Source organism: Plectropomus leopardus, chromosome 4 (assembly GCF_008729295.1).
Source record: "Plectropomus leopardus isolate mb chromosome 4, YSFRI_Pleo_2.0, whole genome shotgun sequence".
NCBI classification, from domain to species: domain Eukaryota; kingdom Metazoa; phylum Chordata; class Actinopteri; order Perciformes; family Serranidae; genus Plectropomus; species Plectropomus leopardus.
Window position 1 is genome coordinate 1,349,991 of NC_056466.1, and position 18,656 is coordinate 1,368,646.

General features: G+C 38.1%; 1 protein-coding gene across 1 annotated transcript; it reads left to right on the forward strand.

Moving 5' to 3' along the window:
- The first annotated feature begins 11,025 nt into the window (after window positions 1–11,025).
- On the forward strand, window positions 11,026–14,735 carry LOC121941493 (homeobox protein Nkx-2.3-like). The gene is made up of 2 exons (XM_042484289.1): window positions 11,026–11,729; window positions 13,585–14,735. The coding sequence occupies exons 1-2, from the start codon at window positions 11,306–11,308 to the stop codon at window positions 14,226–14,228; spliced, it is 1,068 nt and encodes a 355-aa protein (XP_042340223.1). The 5' UTR covers window positions 11,026–11,305; the 3' UTR covers window positions 14,229–14,735.
- Window positions 14,736–18,656: the final 3,921 nt, after the last annotated feature.

An 18,656-nucleotide genomic window follows, 5' to 3' on the forward strand; every position in this document is an offset into this window, starting at 1 on the left:
ATTGCATGCTTAAAATGCTTTTAAACCTTTCGAAACTCGAGCTATTTTTTCTTTAACATAAGAAAAAAGCACTGACCAGTTTTGTAAGAAATTATCCTAAAAATTAGTATGACATTTTTAAACGTTACAAGAAACTTTTCTGAAAATTAGCACTCAAAATTTAAAATAAATAAATAAACAAAATCACAACAAAAAAGGAAAAAACCCCAAAAATACCTCAATAAAAAACAAAAAATTGTAAAAACTGTTGTTTTTTTTTTTTTTTTTTTTTGGTCAATTTTCCCTTTTTTGTTAATTTTCTACCAATGTATTTGCGTTTTGCATTTTCAGGGCATGTCTTGCCTGATTGCTCATTGCCTTTCTTCCATCTTTTCACAAGAAATCAAACCACTTTGCGCACGTGTCAGAGGTCTCAAATGCGTGTGAAAGGCCTCTGCACGCAGCACAAGAAAACTGATATCAATCCAGGTTTCAGGGGGTTAATGCATGTGCTACTATCTAAAAAGTTACGCAAATATAGCCTTTTATAGCTGAAAAAATGCGCAGTTAGTGTGCAGTCCGCTGTGACATCCAGAGAAGCGTCCTGACGGCGGAGCAGAGCGCCGGAGCCTCGGCCGGAGCCTGGCGGAGCTCAGCGCAGTGATTGATGGCTGAAGCCCTGTGCAGGTTGTAAAGCAGCCCGGCTGGACGCTGTTTGGGAGATAGAGAGCTGATAAAGGAGACGCTCAGTGAGAGAAAAAAGGGCGAATGGGGCTCTAATGGTGCAGGAGGGGGAATCCGGACTGTCTGCGCCGTGATGGAGTGGTCTGTCTCCCCCCTGGAGGCACTAATGCCCCCCAGTTTATACACAGACAGACAGACTTCTCCGGGAGGAATCATCACGTGGTTTCTGAGTTTATCTGAGGAAATTATTCATCATGAAAATTCTCCACTCGTTGAGAGCGATGAGAAAATTAATCCAGGCGGTGTGATAAGACTAAAGAGCCTTAAAAGCTCTTTTTTTATTTCTGGAGGCGCGCCTCTGCCTCTGCGTGGTTTTCTCATTAAATTAAACCAACAAGCCTCTCTGGAAATTTCTACTTGAGTTCAGAAACAACACGGTCATAAATCTCTGCGCCGTGGCTGTAACGACTTGTTTCCTCTGCAGTAATAACAATGGAAGTGGAGGCTTTAGGAGTCGATATAACTGGGCGGCGGGTCTCCCTCCCTCTCTGCATCCAGCTCAAGTTTATGCCTCCTCCATCGCGCCACAATATGAGAAACAAAATAACAAAACACACATCTATCACTTTGGAGGACTCCTCTCCTCTGGCGCGTTTATATACAAATCTCCCGGTCCTAATGGCTGCGGGGTGGAGATCATTTACTTTATTTGCATGGTTAAGAAGCAGAAAAAAACTCTTTTCGCTCTCGTTTCATTTCCCACATAAATCAGGAATTCCTCTGCCGGTAAAAGTCGGTCGTTTGTCAGCGGAGTCTGGCGTGCCGGGTGACAGAAAACGAGAAACAGAAGTCCCATTAGGTAAACCATTCAACGCCACAATTTATACAGCAGGCCGGGCGGGTTCATAAACAGAGCCGGTTGCGTCATGCAGTGTATTTGGGGTTGTGTGTGAGAGATATAGAGGCCTGTCCCCAAATTTTAACGACTCGGAGCTCTGAATGAGAGCCAAATACATCAGCAGAGAGGAGGTTTAAACTCACAATTGTTTTTTTCTGGTGAAAAAAGTGAAATTTCTTATTTTTATTTTCTTTTTTTTCTCATTCTTTTTATACATTAATATTAGACAAATAATGTGTAAGGAAATATGTGCTTTCTTGCTCCAATTAGTTCAGTTTCCATGAATCCAGGCGTTGTTTTTTGGGAAACTGAGCCGTTCCTCCTGGAGAGGTGCATGTGGCCGCTGGTTGTGTCCTGCCGGGCGGACATAGACGTTACGGATCACTGAGATAGCGTCTTCCCACTCTGCTTAATGGAGCTATTACTGGCTGCAGGCCGAGGCTATCTAAACACACGCGCGCACGCGCGACTGCACCCGTGCGCGACTGGCCTTTAGGCGGTAGGCACCGAGACGCGCGAACTTTTACGCGCGGAGGCAGAGAGGCGAAGAGTGGAAGATCACATCATCTCTGTCAAAAATATACATTTTTTTCTGTTTTTGCTTGTATACAAAAATATTAACAAGTCTTCAAATTATTATAAAAGTATTTCTAAAAAGATAAAGATCCTCTGGCAGTGTTTATTTTAAAGTGTTTCCATCAGTGCTCGTACACGTTGAACACAATGTTTATATAACATTTCGTATTATGCCAAATTTAGGTTTTTCCATTTCAAGACGAGAAAAAAATAATATTGAATATATTTGTGAAAAAAAATCAGAATTCAAACCACATATCAGTTAAATCTGTATTTCTGTGATTATTCTGGTGTAAAATAGAAAATGATCAGACAGGTGACATCATAACCAAAAAAGTATCAGATTGATATATTACTTTTGTTAAAACCACATTCGTGATAAATTTAGTAGAAACTCTCAAATTATAAAACAGAATCATGCTTTCTGCACGTTTATAATATAAGAAAATGTATTTTTTAAAAACATTACGTTTTACTAAAAAATAATCTGCAAGGGAAGCGCTTTAAAAAACCTCGATGACGCGTTTCCTCATCACGGAAAAATGTTGGGGGGGGGGTTTAAACTGCCGGAATTTCTCTTAAATTTTGTCATTTCCCCCATTGCTTTACCTTTTCCAAACACTTTCAGAGTGCATATATTTTTACAATCATGTCACCATAGAATTGTTCATATTCAATAGTATAAAGAGATTTTATTGGTGCAATTTACTCCTTCACTCTGAAACTTTATTGGAAACTTTTCCTCATTTTTATTTATTTATTTAGCGTAGGGGTTTATATTTGATTGTATTGATGTTTTTGTGTAATCTTTTTTATTATGTTGATGACTCATGTTATTATTATATTCTTATATATTTATGCTTTCTATGTTTTCGTATTGTCTTTCAGAGTAAAGCATGCTGAGTTTACCTCTAATTAAATGTCCTATATAAATAAAATTGCAAATGCCATTGTACATATTATATGAAATACATTATTTTATATTCCGTCATAGGTGTTGATGTTTGTATTATACAGAGTTCTATGGCATCGCAACCCGAGCAGCATATTTAGCCCAAAATAAACCGTGTCCTGGTCTCTTTTTCTTGCTGACTGTTGGACGCACATCACAGTCTGTTTGATTACACGGAGCCGAGAAACAGTTTAGTCTAAATGTTTTAACGTTACAAGTGTGTTTTCGTGCTCTTTAGCGTTTAACATAAAGTTTTAGTGTCTCTGTTGCACATCACATCTCTAAAACTGTCCGCTGCACACACACACTTGCACGCACACGCATAAACACACACACACACACACACACACGCATTGAAGGGGTTGGCTGAGATTATCTCTCCTCTCTCCATCCAACCATCCAGAGCCGCCTGGCGCCTCTGCCGGGCCGAAAATGACAGCAGACAAGAGGTGTAGCATTTCCTATTGTTACCCCCGTTCAAAACACAACCACACACACAACCACACACACACACACACACGCACGCACACACACAGCGAGAGACAGAGAGAAATACCATGCATCCACACTAAGTCTGCACGCTGCTCTCTAAAATCCAATAATAACTAAAATAACAGAAAAGTTTCTGCCTCCAGACAAAAAAAGACCCCTGCAGTTATTAGGAGTAATGTGATAATCTTAAAAATAGGTTATATCCAAGAGAACAACAAGCTCTTACTCCAAAAAACAATTTCCAGGGAACATTAAGGGAGCATTATATCATTAGCAGCATCAGAAAAGACAGGATACCTATGATTTACTTTATATGTTCTGCTTATTGTGCAAATCACCGCATATCATGTCGATTATATAAATACTTTAACTGGCAGTAAGAAAACATAAAAGTAAATACATAAATTAAGTCAAGTACTGGATTTAAGTGGCCTACTTTAAAGGTACTTGTACTTGATCTGAATAATTCATATTCATGGACGCCTAACTGAATACTCCACCACATTTCTGAGGGATATATGACACTTTTACTACATTTATTTGATATATTTTGCAGATTTAGAATATTATTACAACATATAATATTGCTTATACTACTTTTAAAAGTATTTTCTTATTTTTCAAATATTCTTTTAACATATTTAATTATGATCATTTAAAATTCAAATATTAAATAATTTAAAAAATAATTTTAATTTTGAAATATTACACATTTATTATATATGAGAAAATACACACTAATGTATTAGTAAATTAAAATAAGCCACAGGTTTACCAGCTGGAACACTTAAAGTGACACTACATTATTCTATCAGTGATTATGATCCAGTAATATTAAATACATTATTGTAAAAAGTATAATTTGTCTGCATAATGAGTACTTTCACTTATGGTCCTTTTAATATATTTTTAAGCTGATACTTTTGTACTTTCACTATAGGTATATTAAGTAATTCAAGATTTCTACTTGTAACAGAGTATTTCTACACTGTGGTGTTGCTATTTATACTATAATAAAGGATATGACAACTACCATCAGTGGACTCTAAATAAAAGATAGACTAAAAAGTAAAAAAAAAAACAAAAACATTTTAGACATTTTATCTTTAAATTTAAAGAAAAAAGACTGTTGTACACTTTCAGTAAACTGAGGCTGAGTTTAAGGTAATGTAACCCTTCAAAGCTCTGAGATTTCACTGACTTATCTCTGTTTGTGTGACAGATAACAGGACAAACAGAAGCTGCACAGAGCTCACACTCTTCCTTCCAGCTCTGTCAGCAGCAGTCACGTCGCACAAACTGAACAACCTCCTTCCTCCTGATGGACGTTTATCTGAGTCTCACTCTGCAGTTTGTTGGATATAAACTCACAGTCCTCTGCAGGCCGTCCTGCAACACGATAAAACCTCAGAGGTCCTAGTCATGACCCCTGAGGATCACCCACGCAAACAAAGAGCTAAAAAAAGGCCAAAAAAGGTTTTGTAAAGCAGCAGGATTTTGGGGACAATTACAAAATCAGAGTATATCTTCCTTTAATTTCAAAAACATATATGTTTGTATCATTGGAGACATTTTCATGTTAACCTGTCCTTTTTAATGCTTTCATGTGTTTGCAATTAAAAATAACAACCGGAAGCTCATGAGTCTTTTCCCCTGTTAATCCAAAAGCAGAAATATTATTATGTTATTATACAGCAATGAAGTTTGTAGAAGGAGGACGGCTCAACAAAACCTCGAACTTCATCACCGAAGAAAGCTGCTTGTTTTGATTTTTTTTGAAGAACATGGCTATGATCGTTCCCTAACTTTGACCAGGTACTTATTACTGTAACCATGACGATGAGCGGCCCCTAACCTTAAAGGAAACCCTCGGAACTTTTCAACCTGGACCCTGTTTTCCCATGTTTTTGAGTCTATGTGACTAACGGGAACAATAGTTTCAGAAATTGGTCTGGTATTGAGCAAAACAGACTGCAACGTAATCGTCAGGCTATAGCGCACTGTTAATTTACATCCACTAAAAGTGCTTGTTTTTGCTACTGACAGGCTCAGATCGTTATTATAAATGTCTGACTAGAAAAAAAAAACGTTTTCTTTACCATGAACTTCTGTTTGTCATGTCTGCCTGTAACAACTCGTATTGCAAGACTTCAAAAGCAGATGTCTCCTTGCACGAGACACAATGACAAACAGACTAGATTGAGTGAAAGTTAAAACGTTTTGTTTTATCAGACACTAACTGGAACAATCTGAGCCCGTCAGTGGCAAAAACAAGCACTTTTATTGGACGCACATTGAAGGTGCAACATTGTGCTGAAGGTTATATTGCAGCCCGTTTTGCAGTGAATTAGTAGAGATTGAAAAAAATATATATAAAGTTGGGGGAAAATGTCTAGGGGAAAAAAGAAAAACTATGTTTATAGCCAATTATTATACTTATATGTTTTAAATTATTTTACACAATTATTGTAATTTTTAAGCACCATTTCCTTTTTTTCATTTTTAATAAATTAATTGATTCATTTACTTATTGATAGCTAATTTTCAAGTAATTTTCTTGGACTTTTTACTAATTCATTGCATATTTTGGAGTCATTTTTTTCTTTTGTTGCTTCTTCCCATGTTACACATATTTTGTTGTATATCTGGGAGGATTTCAGGCTCTTTAGGGAGTTTTTAAAAGTTTTCAGATCTAAGCCAAATAGACAATAACAAAAAAAGGGAATATCACCCATTTGTCTCCTCAAGAAATCCCATTTAAGCACTTCTGGTTACACTGTGGACTGTGTAACATGACAATATGTCGTAATGAGTGCATAATCACAGGTGACGTTACTATTAAATTATATTTTTATTTAATTAAAAGTGCCATGCTGCCAATTTTGCTAGTTTATTTTGGAGGGTTTACAATAAGATGAGCTTATTTTACTCAATAAAAATACTTAAGTTGACGTACTTGCATGATTCTTGCATTTTTGTTGTTGGAACCAAACATTCTGCTTTTGTTTGCATGTGACAAAAATATGAATATCAGCCAGGAAACATTTTGGAAATCCAGGCAGGACACCCTTCAGTGATTCCTGGTGATTCCCCAGTTAGGAAATCTTGTCCTAGGATGACCAATCAAAGCCAACTGTCTCGTCACTTAACTTCAACTGGAGCTGTTTTATTTTTTTCCAAAAGCGGCAGAAGAGTGCTGGCCCACGTGACACAGAAAACACAGCGCTCAGCCTGGCGTCTTTGGATTTAATGCTTATTTAAAGTAAATGGAGGCGTCTGTGTGCCAGTCTAAACACTATCTGGCCTTGTTTGGCACTTTTTTACGAGGACGCGCTGATGATGATGTAGCGTGAATTGGAGAGAGTCGCCGGGGAGTCTACAGGGACAACCACACACGCATACATGTGTCTGATTCCAGCTTCCATAGATAGAGCTGCACATCAGGATATTTACTACCTGCAGGAGCGGAGGGGACACCCAGCTCAGGTCTGTGAGGGGCCCCATCAGGATTCAGCTTAGACTCAAATGTGCACAATATGAAAATGTGCACAGCAAGAGCTGACTCACAATTCATCAGAATCATGATTTCATAGATAAAACTGTTAACCCTTTGAACCCTGAGCAAACTGGCTGAATTTTTCCATAAACACGAGAAGAAGGCAATGAGCAACTTCAGAAGAAATGACCCAAAAAAATGCAAAAAAAAAAAAAAAAGAGTAGAAAATAAATAAATAATTCAGAATTTTTTTAAATTTAAAAAGTACAAGCAAATTCCTTTTAAAAAAAGGAATTTAAAAAAAGGTCAAAAAGTAAAAACAGTAAGAATCATGGAAATAAATGTAATATTGATTACAGTAATCCTGTGAAACCTCAGCAATGAGCAACAATTAGACATTTAAAAAAATGAAGAAAAAAAATATCTTAAAAATAGTAATAATTATGTCAAATAATTGTATTGATTTTTATATATATATATATATATATATATTTATATAATAATAATAATTCTTAAGTTTTAACACTTAGTGTCTCGTTAAAGCTCATTGTTTAACCAGACATGTTAAATTAAATGGGCATTACATGAAAACAGAGTTAAGTTTGAGTTATAAAATAAAAATCTTACTTTTTTGTTTTTCTTTTTTAAAATTGCAGGCTGTTTGTTTTCAGAGAAAAACACCTGCAGGAGGAGCGGAGGGAGCAGGGTGACAGGGGCGAGGGGTCCCGCTGCAAAACGGAAAGGGGAGCTGATAGCAGCAGATTAGTTCGAGCTAAAAACGTCAGTCAGTTTTTCCTGGAGGAATCTTAATTGCCCCGAGGGGCCCTGCTTATCGGCCCAGGGGGTTTATTAATACAACAGCCGCGATAAAGAGCCGGAGAGACACCGAGAGCAGCCGGCTGCTGCTGCTGGACGGCAGAGATACGACAGGAGGGAGAAACTTAGACTGAGGTTAGAAGCTTATGTGACAAATCATTTTCTATATTATTGCCATGTTTATATATATATATATATATATATATAATATTCAGCTGTGCCTCAAGGTAGTGTTTTAACACCAAGAAGATCCATACCAAAGGGGCCACTGCCAGACTTGAAATTAACCCATTAACACCTGAACTGACATCAGTTTTCTGAGTTCAAATGCCTTTTACAGGCATTTAAACCCCTGAAACCTGAGAATTTCTTTTGAAAATGCAATGAGCAACCCAGCAAAAAAATGTCATGCAAATTGCAAAAAAAGGTGTAAAAAAAAAAAAAAAAAAAACCCAACCTTTTTTCATAATTATATATTTTAAAAATAAGTTGCAAAAAAAAATCAAATACATATTTTTTTTAAATATTATTTCCATGTTTAGCACTTTCTGAGTTCATATTTTTGTGGGGTTTTATAGACCTTTTTGTTGCCCAATATTAGGTCATTTTCTTGTAACTTTTCAGTCGTTTATGTGCAATTTTTTGCCCATTTCTTGTGAAGTTGCTCATTGCCTTCTTCCCCAAGCTTTTAAAAGAAATCAAGCCAATTTTCAGGTTCCGATGGGTTAAATTAAAATATCACTCTGAATGATATTTGATGTTAATTACTAAAGCTAATTTGCGCAGGTTTCAAAGGGTAAAGAAACTCAGATGTAAGTGGAAACTGAATTTTCTTAGCTTGACAAATTCAACATTTTAAAAATTATTTGAACCAGCTTGTTCTTTTTTTACAGTGCAAAATTCATAGCTACAAATGACTGTTATTTGACCTCTTGACCCCTCAGATCTCCCCTTATTAAAAGTTACAAATCAGAGCCGATTCTTTATCTGATTTCACTGTTGCCTCATTAGTTCTCAATTACCAAGATAAGAGTGAGAGTCAGGTTTTAGTGTCTCCTCTTTCATAGAAAATAGAGGAATTATCTCTATTTTCTGAAGTATTTTATACACATTTCACTGTTTTGCAATCCGACAGTCCATGAAAACTCGCACATCTCGTCTCAAATCAAAAGTAGCTAAACATTAAAAACTTTGAGAAATCCAACTAACCTCAGTTTCCAGTTTGGAAGGAGCCCCCGATGGGAACGGCCTCAAGAAGAGTAAACTCAGCAAAGTGACGTCTTTCTGGAAATATAAATGCATCTTTCAGATCAATTTAGTTATTATGAGATCTGTTTGTTTATAACACTCTCACTATTTAACCCCTTGAAACCTGAGCAAAATTATTTGGTTCCTTTAAAAAACATTGAAATACAGGCAATGACCAACTTGGTGAGACATGTCCCATAAATTGCGAGAAATTAGTAGGACCTGAAAATTAGCTTTAAAAAATAGGGATAAATCTACAAGAAAATTAATAAAAATAAAAAGGGTCAAGAAAAAAATATCAATATATACTATATATATATATATATACACACACACACTTTTGGGTCATTTTATTTATTTATTTTTTTGTGCTTACTTTCAGGGGAAAAGGAGTAACTTTGCACTAATTCCGTTTTTTTGGTGGGGGGGTCCCTTTATTGATAGGACAGCCGTAAAATGACAGGAAATGTGGAAGAGAGAGGGGAATGACATGCAGCAAGAGGCCACAGGCTGCAATCGAACCCAGACTGCTGCAAAGGCCTCAGTATTTGGGACACACACTCTAGTAGCTGAGCTAGAGGCCAGCCCTACTTTTCACTAATTTCTTGCTATTTTTGGGCAATATGTTGTCAATTTGCTCATTGCCTTCTCCCCATGTTTCTAAAAGAAATCAAACCAATTTGCTCAGGTTTCAGTAAAAGTTTTGAAACTTTGAGAAATCCAACAAACCTCTGCTTAAAGTCCTTGTAGGATCCACCGATGGAAACGGCCTCATAACGAGTCAACTCAGCAAAGTGATGTCTTTCTGGAAATATAAATTCGGATTTTATTTTGGCTATTATGAGGTCTGCAGGTCACTTTTTTTTCTCCTGCTGCATGGAGGTTTCCCAGAGAAGAGTGACATTTTTAAACAGACATTTTGATGGCTCCACTTTTGCATAAAATGGGAGAAAAGCCTCTATTTTCTGGAGTCTTTAACACACATTCCCCTGATGTCTGACAGAGTTATGGAAACCTGAGCATCTTTTCTCAAATTAAGCTAAACAGTTAAATTCTGAAACTTTGAGAATTTAAACAAACCTCAGCTTCAAGTCCTTGTAAGGAGTCATCAATGGGAGAGGCCTCAAGAAGAGTCTGAAATTTTAAAAAACGCATCTTTTAGATCACTTTGGTTATTATGAGGACTGCAGATATTCATATTCTAATAGACCCTTAGTAAATCTATGATTCCCTGTCTGTTACAATTTATTTCGACCACTTTAGGACACGAAAAGGTCACTTAAACTTCCAATTGAAAGATGATAAAGGTTTTTATGCAGATTTTGGTAGCAAATACGTCACCTTTTTATATAACGTTGGCCAAAAATTAACCCGTTCGTTGTGCGTAATGATTGCCAACGTGAGGCGATGGGAACATTTTTGGTTGAAGTTAAAGTATAAGACAAAGAGATTCCTCACTCTGCTACCCCTTGACCTGACCGTTGACCTTGACGCACCACCGTTTTGCAGCGAGCGTGCCACATGCTGCGCCTCTCCAAAGAGCGCACAGATTTACGCACGAACGAAAACAAGAACCCAAACGCACTGACCTGCTAAACAGTGCTGAAAACTGCAAATGTGATATTTTAACACACAAAAAAGCAAAGTTAATGTATATATTTGCAGAACATAAATGCAAACGCGTCTTGTAATATCCTTTTTTGCGTAAAAATGCGAATTTGGAGAATGATAAACACGTTAAATAAGGTGGGGTCTGCCTAAAATTCTCTGTCCACCATATTCACACAAATCCTAAAACAGAACCAGAATATACGTCACGTACGCCCCACCTTCCCGCTCTCTGACTCCCTCTCTCTCTCTCTCTCTCCCAAATACTCTCCATCGAGCCCACACGCACTTTCCATTTTCTCACACCCCTCCCCCTGACATCAGAGGAGGCAGAGGCGCTCCTTCGCTCCGGCCCAAAACTCCACTTACAAAGCCCGACATTATATCTGTCAGAGGGGAGACCTGCATGGACAAAACCGGGACTTATACCAATGTTTTCCTGCGTTTTACGGCGATGAGGAATTCCAGCGGCTTAGCACACCTCCAATTACCAAAGAAGGGGCTATTAAGCTCAATTATTTGTTAGAAAAAGAGTGGGAAAGGAGAAGGGGCGTGCATGTTACTCGGTGGGCTTCATTTCCTCGGTGCTGCAGAGCAGGAGCTGGATGACATGATGCTGCAGAGCCCGCTCACCTCCACGCCGTTTTCTGTCAAGGATATCCTGAAGCTGGAGCAGCAGCAGCAGCAGCAGCAGCAGCAGTCCGGCTCCCTGGACCTCCAGCACCGGGCCCACACCCAGCAGCAGTTAACAGGGTCTCCTCCTCAGCAGCAGCATTTCCAAACACCGCCGTCCTGCATGCTCGCTGGGGCCCGGGACAGTCCTTCCTTCTCGGACGGGGAGGACAACTTGGCGTACCTGAGCGCACTGGCGGTGCGGGAGGAGGACCGAGGAGACACCAGTTTGTCCCCGGACATGTACGGTCATCCCGGGCTGCAGGGAGCCAAGCTGGAGGCCGCCGAGCTGGACGAGCAGGAGAACAGTGAGTTGAAGCTGCTGCAGACAAAAGGCAACAAAGGACGCCTGTAACAATAATTATTACAGTCATATCTTATAAAATGCTTTACAGAAAAAACATCAAAGTGCTTCTACTTCAAATATAAACGTAAGAAGCTGATTTTAATGTTAAATGTAACATTTTGGTGTTTACAAGATAATTTGCATGTTTGGCCACAAAGACAGTTTAACCTATGACCTGAAAACTGAAGTCACGGCTACATTTAAGAAACGTTACCTCTGTTACGCACAATTTAGTTTACCTTTGCACATTAAAAAATTAAAAATTAGCAATAGTTTTATAGCCATGAAATATGATATTCATAACGTCAAACACAATGTGAGCCAACTGGAAAAAGAAAATCAGTTTTGCACATTTTCTAAATAAATTTGCAGCTCTTTTGTGGCTAATTGTTTCAGCATTTTTAACCATCATTTTATTATTTGATCACTTATGTAACTTTAAAAATTAAAACTCACTACAGCTTCAAATACAGGTACAGTGTAAAATCTGATAAGTTTATCTTATTTAAACTTATCTTGGAAACCCATATGCTTGAAAAAGGAAAGTAAATATAACTATTAATCATCATTAATGTTCACTTTATAACTAATTAAGTTTACTTACATTTAGCTGCATTTACTTAATGTGAAGTTGCTGAAGTCTTCTGTAAATCAAATTAATCTGACTTAACTTTATTATTGGATTTATCCAGTGATATAGTAAGGAGATCTGCAATCTTTTTTTGTTTGTTTAAGAATAAACAAATACAATTAGATATAGCACAGAAAACTTGGCTGCTAAAACTGGGAAAGATTGATTTGATCAAAGTTATCATATTTACATTGCAACAACTGTACAAAATTAAGAAAACATGATTAAATTAATTTAATAATTAGACAGCATAAGCATAACTAATAGTTACATTTATTAAGGCATTTCTTCCTCTTTTTTTAACTTGTAAAATCAACTGCTCAGATTTTTAAGTGTACAAAAAGTGCAAAAATAAAAGAGAAAGCCTGTTGAATATAAGGGAGACAAATTGTGTTTCGGAGATATTTTCTACCCTCTGCAGCACAGTATCTGTCCTCAGAGGCCTGTCCTCGACTCGTCCACCTCCAGACACCAGACATTATCCCAATAAAGCGCTATCAAATGGTGGCAGTCTGTATCACCGCGGCCAGGAGGCCTGAGACGAATCCAGTAAAGTCTGGAAATGTCAAACACTTTCTAGTGGTTCAGCTGCGCGCCTGTTATGATGTGTGGACCATAAACCAGCAATTAGTTTAAAGAGGCTTGTAAAAGAAATGACACCGCGAAGTAGCGCTAATAAACACAGCCGCAGTCTGACACGTCCTCCTCACATGCTGCATGTCATTATTCACCACATATAAACAGTGAAAAGAATGAGGTTTGAGGCTTTTTCAGTTCGCTAAAATATAAACTATTTGAGGAAAACTATAAATGGTTGTCTGTATTCCTATTGCTGCGCAGATTATATTTCACAGATCCAGTTCTCCCTGTGTTTTGTAAATGTAATTGTCTTGTTATAATTTTCGAGCTTTTTGTTAAAGCTTTTGTAACTTTATGGAATATTTAAAATGAGACAAAAGAAATGTCCCATGTTTGATTTTTGTCTCTACAGTGACTGATTTTATTATTATTATTTTTTAAGGAGGACCAAAAGTGATGTGGCCTCTGTTCAAAACCTACAAAAAGTGTATTTGTTGTAGGCTGAACGACTGTCCATAATATTCTCCTTTACGCACGGTTGGAAACAAGATTTCATGATTTTAGGCCATGTGTTGACACGTATTTTGTGTCTTTCCACCCTCCCCAGAGAGCTGTGGCTTGGTGTCCCGAGATGAGGCATCGGAGGGCGGGCAGGGAGACTCCGAGCGGCCGGTGCAGAAGCAGAGGAGCCGGCGGAGACCCCGGGTGCTCTTCTCCCAGGCGCAGGTCTTCGAGCTGGAGCGGCGCTTCAAGCAGCAGCGCTACCTGTCCGCCCCTGAGCGGGAGCACCTGGCGACCACCCTCAAACTCACCTCGAACCAGGTGAAGATCTGGTTCCAAAACCGCCGCTACAAGTGCAAACGGCAGCGGCAGGACAAGTCTCTGGAGGCGGCGGGGCAGCACCACCCTCCGCCGCCGCGCCGTGTCGCAGTGCCGGTGCTGGTCCGAGATGGGAAACCCTGTCTGGGCGGCGCGCAGAGCTATGCAGCCGCTGCTGCTCCTTACGGATCCAACCCGTACAGTTATAACGGATACCCGGCGTACACATACAACAGCCCCGCATATAACACCAACTACAGCTGCACATACACCAGCATCCCCGCCCTCCCTCCGTCCGGCTCCTCCAACGCCTTCATGAACATGAACTTGGGAAACGTGAGCGGCCTCGGCGGCTCCCCACAGGCCCAAACACATCAAGGGACAGCGGTCACATCCTGTCAGGGCTCCCTGCAGGGGATCCGGGCCTGGTAGCCTCACCACAAACTCTTTTTTAATGGAGCTTTTTCATTTTGGTCATTTTTTTTTAGAAGTGTGTAAACTTGGTCAAAACGCCTCAGAAAACAGTGTTGCTTGTATAAAGGATGTGAGTTTGGATTCACCTGTCAGATTAGATGAAATTTCATCCACATGTCCGGCTAACTCGAGTGTATTACAGCCTAAATTTGTGGGCGCAAAAAAAGCTAAGCGTCAACACAGAGGCACACGAACAGTCACAGCTTGGGTGAAATTTGATTTTGTGGTCCGAATATTTGTTGGTGCTCTAGTTTGGCACTGAAGCGCAGAGGAGGAAATTACGCACAAGATTGCGCATTTCTCCTTATTGAACTCAAAAGATGATTTTTTTTTTTTAAACATTTGTTTTAACATGTTTTTAGGCTCTGGAGAGACTGAATTGCTTTAAATTGTTTTTTTTTCCGCAGAAAATAATTGTTTTAGTCTATTTCACATCTATTCAAATAAATCAGAGGAATGAGAAAAGGTGCGTTTGATTCTATTCAGGCAAACCTTTTTGTGTTGTTGAAATAACTGCGGGAACTTTTCACTAATGGAAAGAAATAATAATTCATACTGTATATTATAGCTCCCATGCGGGGTCACATAAGTGAATCAGACGCACGGAGGCAAATTTTGCTCGTAAACATATTAAGGGGAGAGCTGCTGGAGGAGGCCGGGCCACAGGAACTCTTTGTCCCGGTGCCAGGCGACGTGAAAGGAGGAAGTTATTCTCCATTTGAGGTCCTTAAAAGGACGCGATTAAGCACCTAAAATACCCCCGAAGAGCGAGCTGCAGCCGGGCCAGGGAGTGGGAATAATGGCTCTTATTGGATTGTCGGACAAAAGGTGTGTGGTAGGCAGAGCCGGGCACTCAGCAAAGACAAAAGCGCACGGGGGCCGCGAGATTGACGTCCTAATATTCCCATTTGAGGGACAGGCAGCGGGTTATTCTGCGCGGAGAAGGGGACACGGAGGAAAAATGTGGTCACTTTTGTTCCCCTTCTGGAGGCTTTTTTTGTTCGCGGAGAAAAGCTCTCCGAGATCCCCAGCCGCGAGGCTTCGGGGGCAGCCGGGCTGGAGGTGATGGCAGCGGGGAGGCGTTTGTGTGAAAGAAGGGGGTATTATTGCTACAAGTTTCACCATTTATCCCCCCAAAAATGGACGGGGGAATTTTAAGGGGAGGAGGAGGGAGAGAAGTTCGTGTCCTGTGCGCTATTATTTCAGTTTAAGGGCGTTACTTCAGCTCAGAGCGACGCTTTTCTCACAGGTAACAGTCTAACCTCAGAGGAAAATCGACTGCAAAAATCCTACAAAAAATAACTTTGATAAAAATATATGACAGAAAAAATCGAGCAATTCCGCAGGTGTCAAAGGTCCTGATTACACACGACAGAAAGAGAGAAAGGGATATTATTGAGGGATTCATGCATCAGTAGTTTTGGGGTTATAAAGACGCAAAATATCTATTTGGGGTGATCAGTTATTGATTAAATACGCTAAATGATCCACAAATTAAACGAGACAGTTTTGTTTTTTTGGTCAAAGTTTTAGAGCTGAAATCATTATTAAATGAGTCCTTAAGAAAATTAATTGACAACATTTTGTCATTTAACCCTTTGAACCCTTATCAAATTGGTTAGATTTGTTGTAGAAACATTGAAATTAGCAGGAAAGTAGTTTAAAAAAAAGTAACAAGAAAATTACCCGAAAAATAAAAGAAAAGGAAAAAGAAGTGATAACACCAAATAATCCTCAAAATATTAAAAATACATAAATAATTATATCTTTTTATAATAATTATAGCCCACATAAAGCACTCGACGCATTTTTTTGTAGAATTTTTAAATTTTAATCTTTTTTATACCAATTTTTCAGGTAATTCTCTTGTCACCTTTTATAACATTTCCAGCCATTTGCATGCCATTTCTGTCTGTGTTGCTCATTAGCCTTTTTGACTCACGTGTTCATAAGAAATAAAGCCAATTTGCTCGAGTTTCAAGGGTTAAAGAGCTTGTAAAAGGCATATCAGCACAGCGCAAGAAAACTGATGGAGATCCAGGTTTCAAGGGGTTAACAAGCAACAAATGCCAAATTTTTACCTCTTAAATGCGAAAATTTGGTGCTTTTTCTCTGTTTTCTATAATTGTAAATTGGACTGGTTTTATGAAGATATAACTTGGGTTTAACTAGGAAGTTTTTATATACTTTTTACTAGTTTCAGTCATTTGTAAAACAACAACAACAACAACAACAACTAAATGATAAATGATTATTTGAAACAGCAATATAGAGCTGAAACCAAAATGAGAGGCGTTTATAAAGTTAGAAGGCTTCTTTATTTAAGGTCGCGCAGCCTAATTGGCGCTGTTAATTAGCCATTACGCACAAATAAGGGCTACAGAAATTACACTCAGGGGTCAATTTCACACCAAACTCGCCTCTTATCTTTGTTTTCTCAAAAATCTGACGATTTATTTTCTCGACAAATTCTTGGGAACATAAAAGATCGTGAAAGTTGTGTGAAAATGAAGGAGGGAAAGCATCAATTGCCGTTTTTTTTTCCTCTGCGCGTTATTGTTCCTCCTGCCTGTTGTTTCCTAAAGCCATTCTTGTATAATTGCAGCCACACTCATGTCGATTATGTGCGACAGCAGCTAAGACTGAGAGCAAACAGCGGGAGCCACTTGTGCTAAAATGTCTCCCACTGAAACCCTCCAGAGTCCGTTTATTCCTATTCATAGGGGGAAAAAAGTTGGAGCAGTTCTGATGACTGACAGGAAATCAGTAGTTCCTCAGTATAATAAAGATTATTTTTAAAAGGAACATGGTCTCACAAGTGCTCCTTATGCTGTACTATTTTAAGTTATTATTTCCCGACTCTATAAATAGCTTACAAGCTTTACGCACATTTTTCTCCCACTTTAATTCAATTAAATCTGATTTATTAGGACCAAACTGATAAATCTGGATGTTATCGGCAGTGATCGGTGCGTCCCTCCGGCTCCTCTCCGTGCCAGACAGTCGGTCTCTAAACTCAGATTGAGATCTGTCAGTCTGAGCTGTTAACCAGCTGATCTCCTGTTTTAGGACAAAACAGAGATAAAGTCCACTACAGCGGCCTAATGCCCCCTCTTTACTAATGGGGATTAATAGAGAGGTAAACAGAAAGCTGATAAGCTGAGCGCCCCGAGGTGCTGCCCGGCCGCAGGACAGAGACTGATGGAGGCAAATAAAGACGAGACAGAGAGGCGTCCGGCAGGAAGACACCGCTACCTGCCCCGAAATACAGAGAATATATAATAATAATAATAATAATAATAATATAATGATAATAACAATAATAATAATAATAATAATAATAATAATAATAATAATAATAATAATAATAATAATAATAATAATAATAATAATAATATCACCATCATGGTTGGTTCAATAATAATGATAATAATTCATATTTTGATTTTTTTTATTGTTTTCATGGGAACATTGATTTTTGTTTTGTTTTTTTTTTTTAGATTTGTCTAATTCCACATTAAAATAAATACACAAATAAATGTATTTACTCCTCAACAAATCAGTGTCATCTTAAAAAGTTAAAAGTAGAAAATGGGAATCAGATTTCTGACAATATTTGCAAACATATTTTTTAACTACAACCTCAAACATTTATTCAAAAAGATTAAAAAAAAACAAACAAACATTTTATCTAACTTTACTAAAACTTTACTTAAATTAGCATTATTGTGGCACTTGTATCATTGTTATTACAGCTATTAAAATTAAGACTGATTTAACATTATTGTCATACAAATAATATTCTTAACTGAACTTAAAGTACCACGATGTAAAATACTCTATTACAAAAAAGTCCTGCACTCAAAATCTTTTAAAAGTCAAAGTTTAGGAGTGCCAAGTATCTAAAGTGCTCATTTAAACCGCAAAATTACCTCTCAGTTTTATTATTTTATATTATTATGTGGACAAACATGAAAGCCTGTTTTTGAGTAACTACTTTATGTTCTGCTATAAAAATGCATCATCTTATATCATTGGTCATACATTTTTTGCGTGCAAATGTAAAGTAACCATAAATTTAAAAAAAAATATATATATATAACAATTCCTCTTCACTAAATATTGAGCGGCAGAAAATGAAAATACCCCAGGAAAGCACCTCAAAGTTGTCCTTCGGTACTGAACTTGAGTAAATGTACATATTCCACCACTGCTTATACTGCTATTTTCTACAGATGAAGTTGTGCAACTAAACTTTTATTTCTGCTGCCAGTCTTACTTCATGAACACCATCACTACTCATCCCTAAAGGCCATTCATTCTTACTCACAGACAAACTTGCGTCACAGTTTTTATTATTTGCTCCATTTGTTTACTTTCCACGCA

What these genes read in the sequence shown, in the direction of transcription:
- LOC121941493 (XM_042484289.1), top strand. Translation starts at nt 11,306, where the DNA reads ATGTTACTCGGTGGGCTTCATTTCCTCGGTGCTGCAGAGCAGGAGCTG. An exon ending in GCTGGACGAGCAGGAGAACA is followed by an intron (nt 11,730 to 13,584) that starts GTGAGTTGAAGC and finishes CACCCTCCCCAG; the next exon opens with AGAGCTGTGGCTTGGTGTCC.